Here is a 23559-nt window from a genome sequence, read left to right as displayed (position 1 = left end):
GCAAACTGGTGAACGTTTTGGGATTGTATTTAAATGATGTATTAAAAAAAATGTATTTAAATTCAACATTTTTTTAACTAGGCAATTGTTCTTCTGCCCTTGATATTGCGTTGTATTGTATTCATCTGTTTGGAATTGTGGTTCTGAATGAATTGTACAGATTATTAGATTAGAGCGGATATTCGACTGGCAGAAGACAAATGCAAGATTTGGCATAGGTGTCAAAATGAATGAAGGTTAGGTGTAGTTTCAGTGAGGTTAGGTGTAGTTTCAGTGAGTTTAGGTGTAGTTTCAGTGAGTTTAGGTTAGGTGTAGTTTTAGTGAGGTTAGGTGTAGTTTCAGTGAGTTTAGGTGTAGTTTCAGTGAGTTTAGGTTAGGTGTAGTTTTAGTGAGGTTAGGTGTAGTTTCAGTGAGTTTAGGTGTAGTTTCAGTGAGTTTAGGTGTAGTTTCAGTGAGTTTAGGTTAGGTGTAGTTTTAGTGAGGTTAGGTGTAGTTTCAGTGAGTTTAGGTGTAGTTTCAGTGAGTTTAGGTGTAGTTTCAGTGAGTTTAGGTTAGGTGTAGTTTTAGTGAGGTTAGGTGTAGTTTCAGCGAGTTTAGGTGTAGTTTCAGTGAGTTTAGGTGTAGTTTCAGTGAGTTTAGGTTAGGTGTAGTTTTAGTGAGGTTAGGGTTAGGGAAAGGCATAATAGCCGTTAAAATGGAGTTAGCATAGGCTTCTGCCGGTCAAATATACAGTATACTGTATATACACTGCCAATGGCTGAGATGAGAACAACTACGTCCCTTATAAAGAGCTCAAGGATCTTTCCTGGTTAAAGGTTAAATAAATACCACTGTGTGTGTGTGTCCTTTGGCTTGTGAGCAACCTTTACATGCATTACACTGTAGCAATCTGTAATTATGTTAATTATAGCATCAGCACCATTCCACCTGACAAGTTGTATGTACTACTGCTGTAGAACCTGTTGACGGGTGGGAGGGAGCTGAGAGACACACACACACACAGAGCTGAGGCCATGGCTGTATGCTCCTCTCTGAGGTCTGTTGAACCTGAGAACTTGTCAGTCTCTTTTGCAAGGTTCAGTTTTCATCCCTCTAGTAGTGTGTCACATATTGGTGGAGTCATACCTACAGCAACTGATTTTTCTGGTTCCTTCATTCTGGTGTGTGTGTCACAATATATTATCATGAAGGTACACACCACAACTCTACAGGGACGGTAATCTAAGGCCAACTCAGAGGTACCTAACACAGTGTGTCATGTGTTAGTTGTTTAACTAACACATATGTAATTTATGATTACAGGTACTCAAACAACCACAGACATACAGGGAAAACCACACACACACTGCTGACATGACATGTTACTGCGTACCTTTACTCACCACAGAGGGATGACCTTCCAGCATTTCAGCTCCACTATGTGTGTGTGTTTGTGTGACTTCAGTGCATTTTGGCTGCAGTGAGTCACCTGAAACGCAGGTGTGACATTATTTGAGGGTAGGTAGCAACACATCTGCCACGCTGATCCTCAACACTGGAGCCCCCCAGGGGTGCGTGCTCAGTCCCCTCCTGTACTCCCTGAGGAGGTCAGAGACCTGTCCGGGTGGTGCCAGAATAACAACCTCTCCCTCAACGTAACCAAGACTAAGGAGATGGTTGTGGACTACAGGAAAAGGAGGACCGAGCACAACCCCATTCTCATCGACGGGGCTGTAGTAGAGCAGGTTGAGGGCTTCAAGTTCCTTGGTGTCCACATCACCAACAAACTAGAAGGGTCCAAAGACACCAAGACAGTCGAAGAGGGCACGACAAAGCCTATTCCCCCTCAGGAAACTAAAAGGATTTGGCATGGGTCCAGAGATCCTCAAAAGGTTCTACAGCTGCAACATCGAGAACTGGTTGCATCACTGCCTGGTACGACAATTGCTCAGCCTCCGACCGCAAGGCATTACAGAGGGTAGTGTGTACGGCCCAGTACATCACTGGGGCTAAGCTGCCTGCCATCCAGGACTTCTACACCAGGCGATGTCAGAGGAAGGCCCAAAAAATTGTCAAAGACCCCAGCCACCCCAGTCATAGACTGTTCTCTCTATTACTGCATGGCAAGCGGTACCGGTGTGCTATGTCAAGGACAAAAAGGCTTCTCAACAGTTTTTACCCCCAAGCCATGAGACTCCTGAACAGGTAATCAAATGGCTACCCAGACTATTTGCATTGTGTGCCCCACCCAACCCCTCAGTTATGCTGCTGCTACTCTGTTTATTATATATGCATAGTCACTTTAACTATACATTCATGTACATATGTACATACTACCTCAATAGGCCCGACCAACCAGTGCTCCTGCACATTGGCTAACCGGGCTATCTGCATTGTCCCACCAACCACCACCCACCAACCCCTCTTTATGCTACTGCTACTCTCTGTTCATCATATATGCATAGTCACTTTAACCATATCTACATGTACATACTACCTCAATAAGCCTGACTAACCAGTGTCTGTATGTAGCCTTTCTACTGTATCTAGCCTCGCTACTGTTTTTCAGTCTTTTAACTTGTTGTTTAATTTATTTCTTTACCTACCTATTGTTCACCTAACACATTTTTTGCACTATTGGTTAGAGCCTGTAAGTAAGCATTTCACTGTAAGGTCTACTACACCTATTGTATTCGGCGCACGTGACAAAAACTTTGATTTGATTTACAGCATGGAAAAAGCATTCTGGAAAGCTTACTAGACATTTTCACGTGTGTCATTTTCTCAGTGTGTGTAGGTGGATGTGAGTGTACTCTGTGTCTGTGTTCATTGGAGGAGGATCTAAACCAACACCTAACCTCCCTTCCAAACCCCAGTGTCTCTAGAGTTGAGACTTGAGGTTGAGAGAGAAAGCAATAGGCTAATGCTGCTGCCGACAGGATTTCTCTGACTCCTGGTCCATTCTCTCTGAGTCCCAGCTTTACTGTCCAGTTCCAAGTGTGTTGGTCCATGCCAGGTTTTATCTGCTGTCCAGAGTCAGGCCCAGACCTGTGGTTCTGCTCTATGGCTAGGAGGTGAGTCAGAGAGAGGGGTGACGATGGGGGAGAGAGAGAGGAGCTGGGTGTGGTCCTGAAGCCCATGGCACATTCCTAGAAGAGACCACACCCTCAATCGCACCTCCCACACACACACACTCACTCACATTTACAGCTGCTAACTTAGCTAAAAAATGCTCAGGTGAACAACATACATACACTAAGTCTAAGACATTCTCACTCATACACACTTATGGTTATACACTCACACGGTATACAAATTAACTTTCATAGAGTGTTGTTATCACAGCCAGGTCACCTGTGATACAAGTCAGTATTTGACTTCCACCCATGTCTGAGGACGTCGGGAGAATACGTGAAAACCGCCCACTAGGGGCAACGGTGAGCGCTGTTATCTTCAAGTAGGTTTTGGCGATGTGGATGGCGGAGGGCATCTGCCTCTGATTCCAAAGGTTGCCAGAATCCAGCGATAGAAAGTTGTTTTTGAGATTTTTGTTTTAAGCCTACCCCAAACCTTAACACTTACCTTAACCAATAGGAGTTAATGCCTAAACTTAACCTTAAACACTTTTGACGTTTGGAACAACTTAGAAATTTGACGTTTCAGAAACATAGATGAATGTGAGACTAGTTGTGTTATCATACACACCAGGGAGAAGTAGATTTGCTTATCTCGGTCTAGATCAGGTATGTGCATGTAGTGTGTGTGTGTAACACAGGGCAGGTTGCACCAAGGTACGTGGGCAGAGCTCCACAATTGTGAGACACACCCTGCGCCGAACAAGTGTGTGTGTGTGTGTGCTGCAGGATATCAGGGGAGTAGGGTGGAGCTGATCTGACAGAACAAAAGACAGCCCACGTCAAACACACACACACAAAACCTCAGTGCCCCTTAGTGTAGATATGGGAAACATGAATTTTGCTAGTTAGTTGTCAACTAACCTGAATTCAATCTGAAATCAACTAAAAATTTCACCATGTCATTGGATTTAGGTTAAAAGTTGGGTGAAAAAAACAACAAAATTCCCTTTATGTTGATGACTTAAAAACAAAATCCAATCAGTTTTCCACTTTGATTCAACATCATCAGATTGTATTTTTTGTTGTTGAAATGACGTGGAACCAGTTTTGCCCAGTGGTATTGCACTGGGTAGGACAAACAGAACAAGTGTAACTTGATGGGTTCGAGTGACCTACTGGTAGACATGGACAACTTTGCTATGTTAACACCATGCAGCTGAATCAGCATGAAGGATGGCAAAGTCATGAAGAAACAAGAGCTCTATCTCTTAGACTTCCCTGTCCGCAGTTTTTAAAAAAAAAAAAAGAGAGAGAGGAGGGGGACATAAAGAAAAGGAGAGAACGAGGGAGAGGAAAGACAAAACATAAGGGGAGAGGAGAGAGAGGGGTGCACACTGGGTAGTAGCACACAACTGTCTGAAGCACAAACCATGCTACAGCTCACTGGTGGAAAGAGAGAGCGCGACAGAGAGTGGGGGAAGGTGGTAATAGCAAAGATAGTACAGTATTAAGATAGGCAGAAACTGCTTCTCCAATGGATATTCCCGAAAACGCTTGTAGGCGATGTCATGGCGACGTTGGCTAGCTATGCTCATGCGCAGAAACACGTCTTCGTGTGTAGCCTCACGCCGAACTGCGCACGTGCAGGCCGTCAAATCAATGGAAAGTTGTTTTTCAGGAAAATGAAAACGTGTCAGTGTCACTTTAAGATCATGTTCAAAGATTTAAGACATTGGCTCGAATATAGGTTGTGTCTTTAGATTTCGAGATAATTAAGAACTAAGGAAGACATTTTCACTTCTCTCATTGACTTCTAAAAACCCAAACCTCTACCTGGTATGCTTGGTCGGTTTATAGCGCGCGTTCCTGGAAGTCTCGCGATGTTGTGGCTCTGGTTTTAGAAACTCTGTGGTAACAGTTTTTGAAATATGCCACCAGTCAACTTCCAATACTTTTCAACTGTCAGCTTTAACAGCAGTGATAATAGGAGGAGTTCGGAGGGAGGAAAGGGAGTGAGTTACTCAACTTCTTCCCTGTTTTATCTCCCCGCAGTGTGGAAGAGCGCAGGCAAAGAGGTAGGTTTAGCAGACACAGACAGGTCGGACTTGAGTAGTGTGGAGTTCCTGGGCGTTTTGATCGGATAGGGTGGAGTCCCAACGGGAGAAAGGAATGTAATACACAGACGAGCCGAGGAACACTAGTGGCAGTACCGCGGAAGGATATACGGCCATACACCGCGGTTCTAGCAAAAAAAGACAAGGTAGTCTACAGGTTGATGCCCACTTGAGGGTAAGAGACTGAATCATTATGTCCATAACAACTCTCTCTGAAACAGGTACATCTATCCAAGTGATAATCTATCCAGGTGGTCTCTCCGTGCCTTCTATAAATTAGCCTATTGCAATAATCTCTATGTAACTCACTGTATGTAGCCTATACTATAACAAGAGAATGAAATAGCACTTTGAACCTTGAAGCAGTCAAATGTTACCAGTAGTTCTATAGCCTACAGTACCTATCGCGATCACTGTTGGATTAGGCTTCTCTAGTAATAACTCTGCAATAACGTCTGGTTTCATTGAAAGCTGCCAACCAATAGAAACTCTGCAAGACTTGCTTGGCAGTCTTCAATTAATTTACATAAATGCACAAACACACAAAGAAACTTCTGTATTACAGTAGCCCTCTATTATAACCTACATATTGCTGTGCATAAACAGGACAATATGTTGTATGTCGTGTTATCTAATAATGTAGACTACATAGTTGGACTAAAGTCGATTGATAATCAAGGTCCTATGTCTTATAAATTACCATACAGAAGGTGTTTGTGTGTGTATGCTGAGTACAGATGTTCTGCTTTGTATCTGACTGAGACTTTGGTCCATGTCAGATAATAGGCCTACTTTAGCCTTCCTGTATGTCAGCCTACTACTTTCTCTGTGTGTGTGTTTGTGTGTGTTTACTACTGCTTCGGCTTTTGCCCAGGGGGCCGACCTTTTAGGGCGCAGGTGGTAGTGTACAAGTTAACAAACAGATCACCGACCATTTAGAATCCCACAATGCCAAACAACTCTCCATCCGTGGCCTCCAACTGCTCTTAAATGCAAGTAAAACTAAATGCATGCTCTTCAACCGATCGCTGCCCACACCTGCCCGCCCGCCCGCCCGTTCAGCATCACTACTCTGGACTGTTCTGACTTAGAATATGTGGACAACTACAAATAACTAGGTGTCTGGTTAGACTGTAAACTCGCCTTCCAGACTCACATTAAGCATCTCCAATCCAAAATTAAATCTAGAATCGGCTTATTTCGCAAAACAAAGCATCCTTCACTCATGCTGCCAAACATATCCTCGTAAAACTGACTATCCTACCGATCCTTGACTTTGGCGATGTAATTTACAAAACAGTGTCTAACACTCTACTCAGCAAATTGGATGCAGTCTATCACAGTGCCATTCGTTTTGTCACCAAAGCCCCACATACTACCCACCACTGCGACCTGTATGCTCTCGTTGGCTGACCCTCGCTTCATATTCATCGCCAAACCCACTGGCTCCAGGTCATCTATACGTCTTTGCTAGGTAAAGTCCCGCCTTATCTTAGCTCACTGGTCACCATAGCAGCACCCACCAGTAGCACGAGCTCCAGCAGGTATATTTCACTGGTCACCCCCAAAGCCAATTACTCCTTCGGCCGCCTTTCCTTCCAGTTCTCTGCTGCCAATGACTGGAAAAATCTGCAAACATCACTGAAGCTGGAGACTCATATCTCCCTCACTAGCTTTAAGCACCAGCTTTCAGAGCAGCTAACAGATCACTGCACCTGTACATAGCCCATCTGTAAATAGCCCATCAAACTACGTCATCCCCATACTGTTATTTATTTTACTCCTTTGCACCCCAGTGTCTCTACTTGCATACTCATCTTCTGCACATCAATCACTCTAGTGTTTAATTGCTATATTGTAATTATTTCGCCACTATGGTCTATTTATTGCCTTACCTCCCTTATCCTACCTTATTTGCACACACTGCATATAGACTTTTTCTATTGTATTATTGACTGTATGTTTGTTTATTCCACCTGTAACTCTGTGTTGTTTGTGTCGCACTGCTTTGCTTTATCTTGGCCAGGTCGCAGTTGTAAATGAGAACTTGTTCTCAACTAGCCTACCTGGTTAAATAAAGGTGAAATAAAAACAAAAAACTTGCCCCACAAGCATAGAGTTGCTGGTTCAAACCTCGCTTCAGCAGACTGCTCCCCCTCAGTCGCTTCAATATATGTATGTATGTGCTTTGGCCTCTGAATCATAACTTCTATACCATACAACATTAACTCTAGAATATGTACAACCTACACACTTGTAAACTTAATGACCAACCTTCACATCTAAGTTTTCAGTCTTTATATTACAAAATAGTGGATTTGCAGATTGGAGTAGCACATTTGTTTGTGTGTGTGTGTGTGTTCATGTTTTCCTGTTAGACCATTATGTTGTCAAGGCTGCACCCTTTGTTTGCATTGTCTTAATAAGGGTCAACGTCTAACCGTGTGCGTTCTCGTGCTTACGAGAATTAATTCTATCCCTTTGTGTACTTGTAGTATCTGACCTTGAGTCATTGTACTGTATGTGGTGCTGTTGTCTTTTCAGTTAGACAGTGATGATATCCTGATGATACAGGACAGGTAGATGTACTTCTGTCTGTGTCTCAAATTACACTCTAATTCCCTATGAAGTGCACTACTTTTTGACAGAGCCCTATGTGAATTACGATGGGAATAGGGTGTCATTGCAGATCTGCCCGTGTGAGTGCCAGTGATGATATAGAGAAGGACAGGTACCCCTCCCCCTTCTCTCTTTCTCTCTCTCGCCCTGCACTATTTTCACTGACCTATTTAAACGACTAACTGTAGAATCCACCTGAATCGGTATGCAGGATCAATCTGTGTGTTTGTTTAGTGAGGCGTGTTCGTGTGTGTGTGTGTGTGTGTGTGTGTAATTGTACAGGTTCTGTCTCCTCACGCTGTGTTCACCCAATTCAAATATTTTTTATACTAATTTGTCTTTTGACCAATCACATCAATATTTTTCATAGCGGATCTGATTGGTCTACCTCTGTTTGCACAGGCAGTCCAATTCATATATTTTCTGCACCAATTGGTCTTTTAACCGATCACATAAGATATTTTCACGTCAGATCTTTTGCAGAGGTGATCTGATTCGTCAAAAGAACAATTAGTGCAGAAAATATCAGAATTGGGCTGCCTGTGTAAACACAGCCTCAGTTACTTGTTCACGTGTTGAGACAGAGACAAATGTTCCCTCTGCCTCTCTCTTTAATTCCCTCTCTATCCCTCACTCCCTATCATGCTCCCTCCCTCTATCTCTATCAATCCTCCTCTCTCTTTTTCTTTCTCCTGCCTTTTCTCCCTTGCCCCCTCTATCATTCCCTCCCCCTCTTGCTCTCTCTATTTTCCTCTGTCCCCCTCTCTCCCGAAGTTCACACAGGAATGCTGAGAATGACTGGTCGGAACGTTGAATGAACAAGCATGGGTTCGGCAACTCTGAGTCAGACTGTGATGATAGATATAACTATATAGCCTGGAGTGGAGGTTTGGTTCTTAAATCCTCCTGAAGTAGTTTATGGCTTCAAACCCATTCTGTTTGCTGCCTTTAAAACAGTCCTGCCCTTTTCTGAGAAACACATAACAAACACACGCGCGCATGCACATGCAGACACACACGCGCACACACACACACACAGTTCCTGTCATTAATCCTGTGTCACCACTTAAGGTAAAAAGTTGTTGTTGCCTCAACAAACAAATAGATGTTCCGTGTGTGAATGTGTCTTGTTAGACAGGTACATCAGACACTGTCAGCACTGGATGTTGTCATTCCTCTGTCTGTAAACCAATCAGTGTGCCCCGTTCCAGTACAACAGCATGTGATTGGCTTAACCCAATCTCAACCCAATGAGCACACACGTACATACAAACACACACACACAGACAGCTTGTGGAAGATATCTCAGGTGCAGTGTTTGTTGTGTAATTTCTACCTGCCTTCAGGTCAGGGTGAGTAACTCCACCTGTACAGTTACTCTCTCACTCTGATCTAACAACTTACCTCAGAGGATAGGTTAGTGCAGGTCTTAACCAAATATGACAAAGACATCCTGTGATTTGAGAGTAGGACTATTTAATGCCTTGAGGTAATGTTATCCTTGGAGCACAGACTCATGCAGGCTAGGCCTGTGGGTAGCGTTAGCCAACAGACAGTCACTGTGCAGGATGTAGCATGTTAGCCGTAGGCTAGCAGTCTTGATTAGCAGGCGAGTCACAGTGCTGCTGCTGAGTAAACTACAGCCAGCTTTTGATCCAGTGGGCAGGGCTATAACGTAACTGGTTACTATGGTTACCTATCGCTCAAGGTGTGTGTGGAAGTTTACAAAACACATGCACACTCATCAGACAGCTAATCACCACACTATAGGCTACAAAACAACCCATCCACTCACCCACACACCCAGATGCACACCCACGTTTTAATAGACGCTCTTATCCAGAGCCACTTACACCTCCACCATCTCGCATCTTCTTTGGAGGACAAAGGTTTTTTGTTACATAAACATTTTACACACATCTTACATACAGTACCAGTCAAAAGTTTGGACACACCTACTCATTCAAGGGTTTTTCTTTATTTGTACTATTTCCTACATTGTAGAATAATAGTGAAAACATCAAAACTATGAAATAACACATATGGAATCATGTAGTAACCAAAAAGTGTTCAACAAATCAAAATATATTTTAGATGCTAGATTATTCAAATAGCCACCCTTTGCCTTGATGACAGCTTTGCACACTCTTGGCATTCTCTCAACCTGCTTCATGAGGAATGCTTTTCCAATAGTCTTGAAGGAGTTCCCACATATGCTGAGCACTTGTTGGCTGCTTTTCCTTCACTCTGCGGTCCGACTCATCTCAAAACATCTCAATTGGGTTGAAGTGATTGTGGAGGCCAGGTCATCTGATGCAGCACTCCATCACTCTCCTTCTTTGTCAAATAGCCCTTACACAGCCTGGAAGTGTGTTTTGGGTCATTGTCCTGTTGAAAAACAAATGATATTCCCACTAAGTGCAAACCAGATGGGATGGCATATCGCTGCAGAATGCGGTGGTAGCCATGCTGGTTAAGTGTGCCTTTAATTCTAAATATTTCACAGACAGTGTCACCAGATTTGGACTCATCAGACAAAATTACATATTTCCACCTGTCTAATGTCAATTGCTCTTGTTTCTTGGCCCAAGCAAGTCTCTTCCTATTATTGGTGTCCATTAGTAGTGGTTTCTTTGCAGGTCAGGGCGTTGTGATGGCCACTCCAATACTTTGACTTTGTTGTCCTTAAGCCATTTTGCCACAACTTTGGAAGTATGCTTGGGGTCATAGTCCATTTGGAAGACCCATTTGCAACCAAGCTTTAACTTCCTGACTGATGTCTTGAGATGTTGCTTCAATATATTCAGATACTTTTTCTTCCTCATGTTGCCATTTATTTTGTGAAGTGCACCAGTCCCTCCTTCAGCAAAGCACCCCCACAACATGATGCTGCCACCTCCGTGCTTCAAGGTTGGGATGCTGTTATTCGGCTTGCAAGCCTCCCCCTTTTTCCTCCAAACATAAAGACGGTCATTATGGCCAAACAATTCTATTTTTGCTTCATCAGACCAGAGGACATTTCTCCAAAAAGTACAATCTTTGTCCCCATATGCAGTTGCAAACCATAGTCTGCCATTTTTTATGGCGGTTTTGGAGCAGTAACTGCTTCCTTGCTGAGCGGCCTTTCAGGTTATGTCGATATAGGACTCGTTTTACTGTGGATATAGATACTTTTGTACCTGTTTCCTCCAGCATCTTCACAAGGTCCTTTGCTGTTATTCTGGGATTAATTTGCACTTTTCGCACCAAAGTAAGTTCATCTCTAGGAGACAGAACGTTTCTCCTTCCTGAGCAGTAGGACAGCTGCGTGGTCCCATGGTGTTTATACTTGCGTACTATTGAAATTGCTCCCAAGGATGAACAAGACTTTGTGGAGGTCTACAAATATATATATATTTTTTTAGGTCTTGGCTGATTTCTTTAGATTTTTCCATGATGTCAAGCAAAGAGGCACTGAGTTTGAAGGAAGGCCTTGAAATACATACACAGGTACACCTCCAATTGACTCAAATTATGTCAATTAGCCTATCTGAAGCTTCTAAAGCCATGACATAATTTTCTGGAATTTTCCAAGCTGTTTAAATGCACAGTCAACTTAGTATTTGTAAACTGACCCACTGGAATTGACCCACTGGAATTGTGATACAGTGAATTATTATTATATATATATATTTTTTATATATATATCTAAGATATGATTTTTTTACCCCTTTTTCTCCCCAATTTCGTGGTGTCCAATTGTTAGTAGCTACTATCTTGTCCCATCGCTACAACTCCCGTACGGGCTCGGGAAAGACGAAGGTTGAAAGTCATGCGTCCTCCGATACACAACCCACCCTAGCCGCACTGCTTCTTAACACAGTGCGCATCCAACCCGGAAGCCAGCCGCACCAATGTGTCAGAGGAAACACCGTGCATCTGGCAACCTTGGCTAGTGTGCACTGCGCCCAGCCCGCCACAGGAGTCGCTGGTGCGCGATGAGACAAGGACATCCCTACCGACCAAGCCCTCCCTAACCTGGACGACGCTAGGCCAATTGTGCGTCGCGTGGAAAAGCATTATGTGGAGTGATGAATCACGCTTCACCAACTGGCAGTACGAAGGACAAATTTGGGTTTGGCGGATGCCAGGAAAACGCTATTTGCCAACTGTAAAGTTTGGTGGAGGGCGAATAATGGTCTGGGGCTGTTTTTCATGGTTTGGGCTAGGCCCCTTAGTTCCAGTGAAGGGAAATCTTAACACTACAGCATACAATGCCATTCTAGACGATTCTGAGCATCCAACTTTGTGGCAACAGTTTGGGTAAGGCCCTTTCCTATTTCAACATGAACATGCCCTCAAGGCACAAAACAATGTCCATACAGAAATGTTTTTTGAAGAAATTGACTGGCCTGCACACAGCCCTGACCTCAACCCCATCAAATATTTTTGGGATGAATTTGAACATCGACTGCGAGCCAGGCCTAATCGCACAACATCAGTGCCCGACCTAACTAATGGTCGTGTGGCTGAATAAAAGCAAGTCCCTACAGGAATGTTCCAACATCTAGTGGGACGCCTTCCCAGAAGTGTGGATGCAGTAGTTATACGAACAAAGGTAGGACCAACGTCATATTAATGCCCTTGATTTTGGAATGAGATGTGTGACGAGGCGGTGTCCACATACTTTTGTCATGTAGTGTATATACAGTATATACACACACAACCTTTTGGATAGTTAGTACTTGGACATCTATATACTGTTTTCAGTAATAACTATTACCGATAATAAGCATTTTAAACCCCTTCCCTCAGCCCATCCCACCTATCTCTGTAGACCACCCCCTTTTGATTTCCACGCACCATATATTTTAACTGTGCTGTCTCACATGAACTTTGAACTTCTCCAATTGCATAGTATCCACAGATTGTACGTTAAAGATAAATATTTTTCCTAAGAGTATTATTATAATGTTGATTGATTTACTATGGCTTTCCAAATCACCCAACACTGCTATTTGTAGGGTTAACACACATTCACACCACATATTTTACACTCTTATCCAGAGCAACTTACAGTAGTGAGTTCACACATTTTTTGTATTGGTTCCCCATTGGAACGAACCCACAGCCCTGGCGTTGCAAGCGCCATGTTCTACCAATTGAGCAACACAGTCAGTCTGTCAAGCCTGCAGGCTAAGCCAGTCACAGGCTGCAGGTTTTCATGGTGATGTGAGCAAACAGGTAAAAACACTTCCTGTCTAGTTGACATGTTCAGACTCATGTTCAGACCATACCCAGTAGATGCCTCCCTATATAGTGTGCAGTATAAGGAATATGGTGTAAGTTCAGATATGCCCAGTCTCCATATACCATGTACTGTTTCAGCATGTGGAACACTCTTAGCAGTGTTTTTAGTTGGTTGATGTAAACATGCAATTGCACTGTAATATGTAACATCACATGTATTTACCCCAGACAGGCACGGTAAAAAAACAACATCTAGTTGATTCAACAAATTATTATTCAGTAACTGGTTCCACAGCCTTTTAGTTTACTTAAATTTTCGGTCAAGTGTTACTTGAACTTTCTAGTTGGCCCAAATTTGAGAGAACTTAGGTCAGGGACACCCACAAATTCAAGTAGCACTTTGAATGTTTTCTGCCATTACGAAAACGGGCTCAAATTAAGATCCTACATCTGTACCTACAGCCTGACACACCTGTAAGACATGTTTACTCAACACAACTATGGATGAACCTGTCTACACAGATCTCTCTCTCTTTCCTTCTTTCTCTCTTAATCTCTCTCTGTATCTCTTTCTGCCTGTCTCTCTTTTTTAATCCCGACCTGATTTAATATTCGATGAATCATCTGTATCATAATGGCATTGCCATGCTAAATATCAGTATTTACTGTCATATTAATAACTAAATCCTGTTGTTGTCTGTAAGTTATGTTCAATCTTGTGCATATGTGTTACAGTAAACAGGTGTGTGTTTGTTAATGTAAAGTATGTACTCGTTACACCAGTTGTCAATGACTCAACAACAATACCTGAATTATGTTGATCGTCTTGATCTAGTCAGCATGTCTACCTGAGTGCACCGTCACTAAGAGATCTCTCTCTCTCTCTCTCTCGTTCTCATTCTCGTATCGGCCTAATTCTGCTCTGCATGCATTATTTGGTGTTTTACGTTGTACCCAGAAGATATTTTTGCAGGAATCTGCATGCAGAGTCTCAATTTGGTGTTTGTCCAATTTTGTGAATTCTTGGTTAGTGAGCGGACCCCAGACCTCACTACCATCAAGGGCAATGGGGTCTATAACTGATTCAAGTATTTTAGCCAGATACCTAATTGGTATGTCAAAATTTATGTTCCTTTTGATGGCATAGAAGTCTCTTCTTGTCTAGTCTCTCAGCTCATTCACAGCTTTGTGGAAGTTACCTGTGGCACTGATGTTTAGGCCAAGCTTTGTATAGTTTTTTTGTCTGCTCTTGGGCAACGGTATCTAGATAGAATTTGTATTTGAGGTCCTGGCGACTGGACTTTTTTTGGAACATCATTATTTTTTGTCTTACTGAGATTTACTGTCAGGGCCCAGGTCTGACAGAATCTGTGCAGAAGATCTAAGTGCTGCTGTAGGCCCTACAGTAGACATTTGACTTCAGATTATAGTAGGGTGAGGCCGGGTCCTGCAGATTGTTCTAGTGCCCTCTCAAATTCATTGATATATACAGTTGAAGTCGGAAGTTTACATACACCATAGCCAAATATATTGTTTTTCAAAATTCCCTGTTTTAGGTCAGTTAGGATCACCACTTTATTTTAAGAATGTGAAATCAGAATAATAGTAGAGAGAATTATTTATTTCAGCTTTTATTTCTTTCATCACATTCCCAGTGGGTCAGAAGTTTACATACACTCAATTAGTATTTGGTAGCATTGCCTTTAAATTGTTTAACTTGGGTCAAACGTTTTGGGTAGCCTTCCACAAGCTTCCCACAATAGGTTGGTGAATTTTGGCCATTTCCTCCTGACAGAGCTGATGTAACTTATTCAGGTTTATAGGCCTTGCTCACACACACTTTTTCAGTTCTGCCCACAAATTATCTATAGGATTGAGGTCAGGGCATTTAAAACTTTTTTTGTGAATTTTACCCCTTTTCTCCCCAATTTCGTGGTATCCAATTGTTAGTAGCTACTATCTTGTCTCATCGCTACAACTCCCATACGGGCTCGGGAGAGACGAAGGTTGAAAGTCATGCGTCCTCCGATACACAACCCAAACAAGCCGCACTACTTCTTAACACAACGCACATCCAACCCGGAAGCCAGCCGCACCAATGTGTCGGAGGAAACACCGTGCACCTGGCAACCTTGGTTAGCGTGCACTGCGCCCAGCCCACCACAGGAGTCGCTAGTCCCTACCGGCCAAACCCTCCCTAACCCGGACGACGCTTGGCCAATCGTGCGTCGCCTCACGGACCTCATGGTCGCGGCCGGTTACGACAGAGCCGGGGCACAAACCCAGAGTCTCTGGTGGCACAGCTGGCGCTGCAGTACAGCGCCCTTAACTACTGCGCCACCCGGAGAGGTCAGGGCATTTTGATGGCCACTCCAATACCTTGACTTTGTTGTCCTTAAGCCATTTTGCCACAACTTTGGAGGTATGCTTGGGGTCATTGTCCATTGGGGCGGCAGTGTAGCCTAGTGGTTAGAGCGTTGGACTAGTAACCGTGAAGGTTGAGAGTTCAAACCCCCGAGCTGACAAGGTACAAATCTGTCGTTCTGCCCCTGAACAGGCAGTTAACCCACTGTTCCCAGGCCGTCATTGAAAATAAGAATTTGTTCTTAACTGACTTGCCTGGTTAAATAAAGGTAAAATAAATAAAAAATTGTCCATTTGGAAGACCCATTTGTGACCAAGCTTTAACTTCCTGACTGATGTCTTGAGATGTTGCTTCAATATATCCACATAATTTTTCTTCCTCATGATGCCATCTATTTTGTGAAGTGCACCAGTCCCTCCTGCAGCAAAGCACCCCCACAACATGATGCTGCCACCCCCGTGCTTCGCGGTCGGGATGGTGTTCTTCGGCTTGCAAGCCTCTCCCTTTTTCCTTTAAACATAACAATGGTCATTATGGCCAAACAGTTCTATTTTTTTTTCCATCAGACCAGAGGACATTTCTCCAAAAAGTATGATCTTTGTCCCCATGTGCAGTGGCAAACCGTAGTCTGGCTTTTTTATGGCGGTTTTGGAGCAGTGGCTTCTTCTTTGCTGAGAGGCCTTTCAAGTTATGTCGAAATAGGACTCATTTTTCTGTGGATATAGATACTTTTGTACCTGTGTCCTCCAGCATCTTCACAAGGTCCTTTGCTGTTGTTCTGGGATTGATTTGCACTTTTCGCACAAAGTACATTCATCTCTAGGAGACAGAATGTGTCTCCTTCCTGAGCGATATGACGGCTGCGTGGTCCCATGGTGTTTATACTTGCATACTATTGTTTGTACAGATGAACGTGGTACCTTCAGGCATTTTGAAATTGCTCCCAAGGATGAACCAGACTTGTGGAGGTCTACATTTTTTCCTGGACTCTTTAAAAAAAAAATCCCATGATGTCAAGCAAAGAGGCACTGCTTTTGAAGGCTGGTCTTGAAATACAACAACAGGTACACCTCCAATTGACTCATATGATGTCAATTAGCCTATCAGAATCTTCTAAAGCCATGACATAATTTTCTGGAATTTTCCATGCTGTTTAAAGGCACAGTCAACTTAGCGTATGTAAACTTTTGACCCACAGGAATTGTGATATACTGATTTATAAGTGAAATAATCTGTCTGTAAACAATTGTTGGAAAAATTACTTGTGTCATGCACAAAGTCGATGTCCAACTTGCTAAAACTATAGTTTGTTAACAAGAATTTTGTGGAGTGGTTGAATAACTAGTTTTTATGACTCCAACCTAAGTGTATGCATTTTTCCGAATTAAACTGTATGTTGAAAAGGGTGGGGGCTAATCTGCATCCCTCTCTCACCCCACGGCCCTTTGGAAAGAAATGTGTGTTTTTTGCCAATTTGAACCACACACTTGTTGTTTGTGTACATGGATTTTATAATGATGTATGTTTTTCCCCCAACACCACTTTCCATCAATTTGTATAGCAGGCCCTTATGTCAGATTGAGTCAAAAGCTTTTTTGAAATCAACAAAGCATGAAAATACTTTGCCTTTGTTTTGGTTAGTTAGTTTGTTTGTCAATTAGGGTGTGCAGGGGGAGTACTTGGTCTGTCGTACGGTAATTTGGTAAAAAGACAATTTAACATTTGCTCAGTACATTGTTTTCACTGAGGAAATGTACGAGTCTACTGTTGATGATAATGAAGAGGATTTTCCCGAGGTTGCTGTTGATGCGTAGTTATTGGGGTCAAATTTGTCTCCACTATTGTAGATTGGGGTGATCAGTTCTTGCCTCCAAATATTGGGGTTAGATGCCAGAGCTAAGGATGATGTTAAGTATAGCCAATTGGAGTTTGTTGTCTGTATATTTTATAATTTCAATGAGGATACCATCAATCAACACCTGGTCTTTTTGGGTTGGAGGGTTTGTATTTTGTCCTGTAGTTCATTCAATGTAATTGGAGAATCCAGTGGGTTCTGGTAGTCTTTAATAGTTGATTCTAAGATCTGTATTTGATCATGTATATGTTTTTTCTCTTTATTCTTTGTTATAGAGCCATAAAGATTGGAGAAGTGGTTTACCCATACATCTCCATTTTGGTTAGATAATTATTTGTGTTGTTTTTTGTTTAGTGTTTTCCAATTTTCCCAGAAGTGGTGAGAGGATGGATTCTTCATTTACATTGAGCTGATTTCTAACGTGCTGTTCCTTCTTTTTCCATAGTGTATTTCTGTATTGTTTTTGTGATTCACCATAGTGAAGGCATAGACTAAGGTTTTCTGGGTCTCTATGTTTTTGGTTGGATATGTTTCTCAATTTCTTTCTTAGGTTTTTGCATTCTTCATCAAACAATTTGTCATTGTTGTTAATTTTCTTCTGTGTTCTGTTTTCTCATAGTGTTTTGGTAGGTTTCCGCACTACATTCCTTCCATCTATAGCATTTTTTAAATATTATTCAGTTCCTTTGGCTTTGATGCCTCATGATTGAGTATTGCTCTGTTTAAGTAGACTGTGATTTTGCTGTGATCTGATAGGGGTGTCAGTGGGTTGACTGTGAACGCTCTGAGAGACTCTGGGTTGAGGCTGACTCAGTCAGATTAGGACACACTTGATAATATCTAGTAATAGCATCGACCATGTGTAGTTAACTAGTGATTATGATTTATTGTTTTTTATAAGATAAGTTTAATGCTAGCTAGCAACTTACCTTGGCTTACTGCATTCGCGTAACAGGCAGTCTCCTTGTGGGGTGCAACGAGAGAGAGGCAGGTCGTTATTGCATTGGACTAGTTAACTGTAAGGTTGCAAGATTGGTTCCCCCGAGCTGACATGGTGAAAATCTGTCGTTCTGCCCCTGAACGAAGCAGTTAACCCACCGTTCCTAGGCCGTCATTGAAAATAAGAATGTGTTCTTAACTCTTGAAACTCCCCATCCCGGATCCGGGATCGTGACTAAAGCCTCAGGCTCATTAGCATAACGCAACGTTAACGATTTCTGAAAATCACAAATAAAATGAAAATAATGCGCCTACTCTCAAGCTTAGCCTTTTCTTAACAACACTGTCATCTCAGATTTTCAAAATATGCTTTTGAACCATAGCAATTCACTAATTTGTGTAAGAGTATGCTAAGCTAGCTTAGCATTTTGAGTAGCATTTAGCACGCAACATTTTCACAAAAACCAGATAACCAAATAAATAAAATCATTTACCTTTGAAGAGCTTCGGATGTTTTCAATGAGGAGACTCTCAGTTACATAGCAAATGTGCAGTTTTTCCTGAAAGCGTCTTTGTGTAGGAGAAATCGCTCCGTTTTGTTCATCACATTTGGCTACCGAAACGAACCGAAAATTCAGTCACCTACAACGTCAAACTTTTTCTGAATTAACTCCATAATATCGACCGAAACATGGCAAACGTTGTTTGGAATCAATCCTCAAGGTGTTTTTTCACATATCTCTCATTGATATATCGTTCGTGGAAGCCTGCTTTCTTCTCTAAATTCCATGGAAAAATACTTGCAGCTGAGTTTTGCGCACCAATTTCGGCGCAGGACACCGGGCGGACACCTGGTAAATGTGGTCTCTTATGGTCAATCTTCCAATGATATGCCTACAAATACGTCACAATGCTGCAGACACCTTGGGGAAACGACAGAAAGGGCAGGCTCGTTCCTCTCGCATTCACAGCCATATAAGGAGACAATGGAAAACGGAGCCTCAAAAATCCTGCTCATTTCCTGGATGCCGTCTCATCTTAGTTTTGCCTGTAGCTCACATTCTAGGGCACGCACAGAGAATATCTTTGCAGTTCTGGACACGTCAGAGTGTTTTCTTTCCAAAGCTACCAATTATATGCATAGTTGAACATCTTTTTGTGACAAAATATTGCGCTTAAAACGGGCACGTCTTTTTATCCAAAAATTATATAGCTCCCCCAGAGTTTCAACAGGTTAACTGACTTGCCTAGTTAAATAAAGGTATATAAATAAAAAATAAAAATAATTTGGCAAATCGGCGCCCAAAAATACCGATTTCCGACTGTTATGAAAACTTGAAATCGGCCCTAATGAATCGGCCTTTCCGATTAATCGGTCGACCTCTAGTACATACCCAGTGTGCGACAGAGCTGCAGGAGTTGTGACACATTTTTGTTGGTTATGTTGTTGTATGTGTCTAGGGGGGCATATGTGGGAGGGAATGCTTTCGCCCTCTCTCTCTATCTTGCCCTGTGTCTCTCTCACCCTATCTCTATCCTACGACCCATTGCTCTCTTTATAATCTATTTCTCTCTACCTGCCCCTCTCTGGGTACAGCATGGGTTTTGTGTGCTGCTTTTTGATAGAGAGTGTTATCATAGAGTTTTCCCCAGAGGCGCAACCATTGACACTTCCGGGAATTCGTTGCGAAGCAGACTCGACAGACCAAACTGGAGTTTGCAGGTCAATGGGAGAAGTGAAAAATGTGCCCGTAGTTGTTAATTTTGTCGAAATCTAATGGCAGTAGATTGGAGCCAATGTCTTAAGTAGCTGAACCAGTCATTACTACAACATCGTGAAAGTGACAAACTGGCATGTACATTTTTTTCTCCAAAACAACGGAGTACACATGCGCAGTTCATCGCAACATGACCGTTAGACCTAATGATGTGTTTCTGCACATGCTAGCCAATGTCACCAGGACATCGCCTACAAGTGTGATCAGGAATTTCTATTGGAGAAGCAGTTTTTGCATATCTTCATACTGTACTATCTTTGGTGTTATGTTGGTATACACTAGGCAACATATTGTTTTAGGAAGAGTGTTTGCTCTGTCACGTGAATACACATCTTTGTTTAGGGTACTCTATCACTATAAGAGGAACCTTACTAAATCAAGTAAAAAATTATGGAAGCTACAATCTATCTGCAAAAAAATAATGTATACATTTTTCTCCGAAAGGTTTGAGTCCCTTCCCCCTAACCCCGACCCCATCATGGCCCACCGGTCCCAGAGTTCGGACATCGGGGACAACCCCCTGGACCCTAACTTCCTGCCCCCCCACTACAGAGAAGAATACCGTCTCGCCATTGATGCTCTGGTGGAGACAGACCTACAGGTACAGGAGGAATGTGTGTGGTGTGTGTGTGGTGTGTGTGTGTGTGTGTGTGTGTTTGTGTTTGTGTGTGAACTCAGTGTGTGTACTCTCTCTCCAGGGCTACTATGAATTTATTCAGAAAGCAGATGTGGTCAACTTTCTCTGTCAACCGGAAATCGAACACATCAAGACCACGATCCAGACACCCAACCAGGCCCCGACCTCGAACATACCGGAGCTGCCCTATCATGAGGTAGCGTTAATGATGATAAAGATTTATGACAGTCTGAGCTACATGAAGGCATCATAGTAAAAATGTGTGTTTTCAGGTGACAGGAATCTGCAAATGATTTGATTGAGTGATTAATTAATTGATGTCACTAAAATAGAGGTGGAGACTATTGTATACTATTGTATACTATTGTCAAAACTACCGGTCAAAAGTTTTAGAACACTTACTCATTCAAGGGTTTTTCTTTATTTGGACTATTTTCTACATAATAGTGAAGACATCAAAACTATTAAATAACACATATGGAATCATCTAGTAACCAAAGAAAGTGTTTAACAAATCAAAAATAAATGTTATATTTGAGATTCTTCAAATAGCCACTGTTTGCCTAGGTGACAGCTATGCACACTCTTGGCATTCTCTCAACCAAAGGGTCGGAAACTTTACTGTAAATTTCCGGAATTCATCCGGAATTTGGGGAATTTAGCTTAAATTCATCAAAATATTTAACCAAAGGCCTCCCGGGTGGCGCAGTGGTTAAGGGCGTTGTACTGCAGTGCCAGCTGTGCCACCAGAGACTCTGGGTTCGCGCCCAGGCTCTGTCGTAACCGGCCGCGACCGGGAGGTCCGTGGTGCGACGCACAATTGGCCAAGCGTCGTCCGGGTTAGGGAGGGTTTGGCCAGTAGGGATATCCTTGTCTCATTGCGCACCAGCGACTCCTGTGGCGGACCGGGTGCAGTGCACGCTAACCAAGGTTGCCAGGTGCACGGTGTTTCCTTTTGTGGGACACACATAAGACAATTGTAGGTCTTGTGGCATATTTTGGTTAAACTATCCCCAATTCAATGGAATTTCAACCCTCTGAATGCACAGTGCATCCTTCCATCACATGTACAGCTGACTCAAGATCTTGCACACTAATGAGATGCTATTGAGCCCACACTACTACACTGTCTGAGCCCAGGACTACATGAGTTCTGGTAAGTTTTGATTACAATAGGTTGGGGTGAATATATTTTATATGACATACATTATTTTTTGTTAACTAGTAAATAGTAGCCTACAGCAAAGTGTGTTTAAATTATTTATAACTTGTTCTGCTAGTTAGTTTTTGCTACCATGTGGGTTTTAGCTTGCTTGAGCCTGCTAACTGAGAAGTGTTAGTTCACCTGTTTCCATGCATGTTTAATTTTAAAACATTTATCGCACAAAGGAGTTGTTTAATCTACCTGCTTAACTATTTACCTGCACATGGAATTGTATTTGTTGTTTTTTTACAAAAAAAATCTAATCTTTACAGGTTAATGCCATGGGCACTATCTGATGTGTGGAGACATTTCACTGCAGCTAATGTAGAAGGAAAAGCTGTGTATATTTGCAAATACTGTGCCAAATCATATGTGAAGAATGCAACAAAGATGCAGAATCATCTGACCAAGTGCATAACGTTCCCTCAGCGCTCACAACAAGCAACCTCTTCACAAAAGAGCCTCTACTTCTAATCGAGGTGACAATTATTAATCAGACACCTTATTGATAGCAACAGCTCATGGTCCTCCTGGAATCAGAAGTTTTTTTGACTCAATGGAGGAACGTAGTCAGAGAAATGCTGATGAATGTCTTGCTCGAGCTATGTATGCAACTGGTTCACCTCTGATGCTCACAGGCAAAGTGTATGAGAAGAGATTTCTGAATGTTCTTCGCCCAGCATACACCCCTCCAACCAGACATGCCTTACCTACTCATTTGCTGGATGCAGAGTTCAACAGAATTCAAGTGAAGGTCAAGCAAATCATAGAGAAAGCAGACTGTATTGCAATCATCTCTGATGGGGGGTTGAATGTTCGTGGGCAAGGAATAATTAACTACATCATCTCCACCCCTCAACCAGGATTCTACAAGAGCACAGACACAAGTGACAACAGACACACCAGTCTCTACATTGCAGATGAGCTGAAGGCAGTCCTCAATGACCTTGGACCACAGAAGGTATTTGCACTGGTGACAGACAATGCTGCGAACATGAAGTCTGCTTAGTCTAAAGTGGAGGAGTCCTGGCTGTGCTGCTCATGCATTGAGTTTGCTCCTCAAGGACAATAAAGGCACTGAAAACAATGGATACACTCTACAAGAGAGCCAAGGAAATGGTTTGGTATGTAAAGGGTCATCAAGTTATAGCAGCAATCTACCTAAGAGCACCACATTGAATCTGCCCAGCAACACCTGTTGGGGTGGTGTTGTCATCATGTTTGACAGTCTCCTGGAGGGGAATTGGTGGCCATTCGGGCAAATTTGAGGCTTTTTGAGCCTGACAACGAGCCATCCTCAATAAGGTTGGAAAGTGACAGTGAAGATAAGGCCTCAGAGTCTGATGTTCAAGAGGTGGACATTGAGGAGGTTCAGGGAGAAGACATGGAAGCCTGAGAGGAAGACAACCAAAGCTTTAGTTTCTAGACTATCATTTTACAGATGATAGTTGAAAACGTTTTTTGGAGATGCGATGGATCATTGGGGATCATTCAATATTCCCTTTTGTTGTTCAATGAAATCATCCCATGTGAAGAGTCAACCCATTTATTTAAACTAAATTGTTTTTGTTTTTTTCTATTGGAAGGATTTAATCATTTGCAATTATGTCTACTTATGATAAGGTAAAAGTTTATGTTTCTATCTCCATATGATATGGTGAACATATCCAATTTTTAAAAAATCAAATGAAACATTATTTATCACGTGCGCCGAATACAACAAGTGTAGACCTTAACGTGAAATGCTTACCTATAAGCCCTTA

The 23559-nt window shown here is 42.4% G+C and overlaps 1 protein-coding gene across 2 annotated transcripts in view; it reads left to right on the top strand.

The window, feature by feature from the left end:
- Positions 1-4823: 4823 nt before the first annotated feature.
- LOC135551949 (protein FAM83H-like) overlaps positions 4824-23559 on the top strand; it is a 39288-nt gene continuing 20552 nt past the window's right edge. The window contains exons 1-3 of one of the 2 annotated variants that reach the window (XM_064983242.1): positions 4824-5131; positions 20400-20556; positions 20654-20788. In XM_064983242.1, the coding sequence (XP_064839314.1) occupies positions 20434-20556; positions 20654-20788 (258 nt within the window). In that variant the 5' untranslated portion in view covers positions 4824-5131; positions 20400-20433. Of the gene's footprint in view, positions 5346-20399; positions 20557-20653; positions 20789-23559 lie in introns of both variants that reach the window. The other variant, XM_064983241.1, reaches the window with a different exon arrangement.

Source organism: Oncorhynchus masou, chromosome 13 (assembly GCF_036934945.1).
Source record: "Oncorhynchus masou masou isolate Uvic2021 chromosome 13, UVic_Omas_1.1, whole genome shotgun sequence".
Taxonomy (NCBI): domain Eukaryota; kingdom Metazoa; phylum Chordata; class Actinopteri; order Salmoniformes; family Salmonidae; genus Oncorhynchus; species Oncorhynchus masou.
The sequence above is the reverse complement of the archived record's forward strand: the minus strand, read 5'-3'. Positions and strand labels throughout refer to the sequence as shown.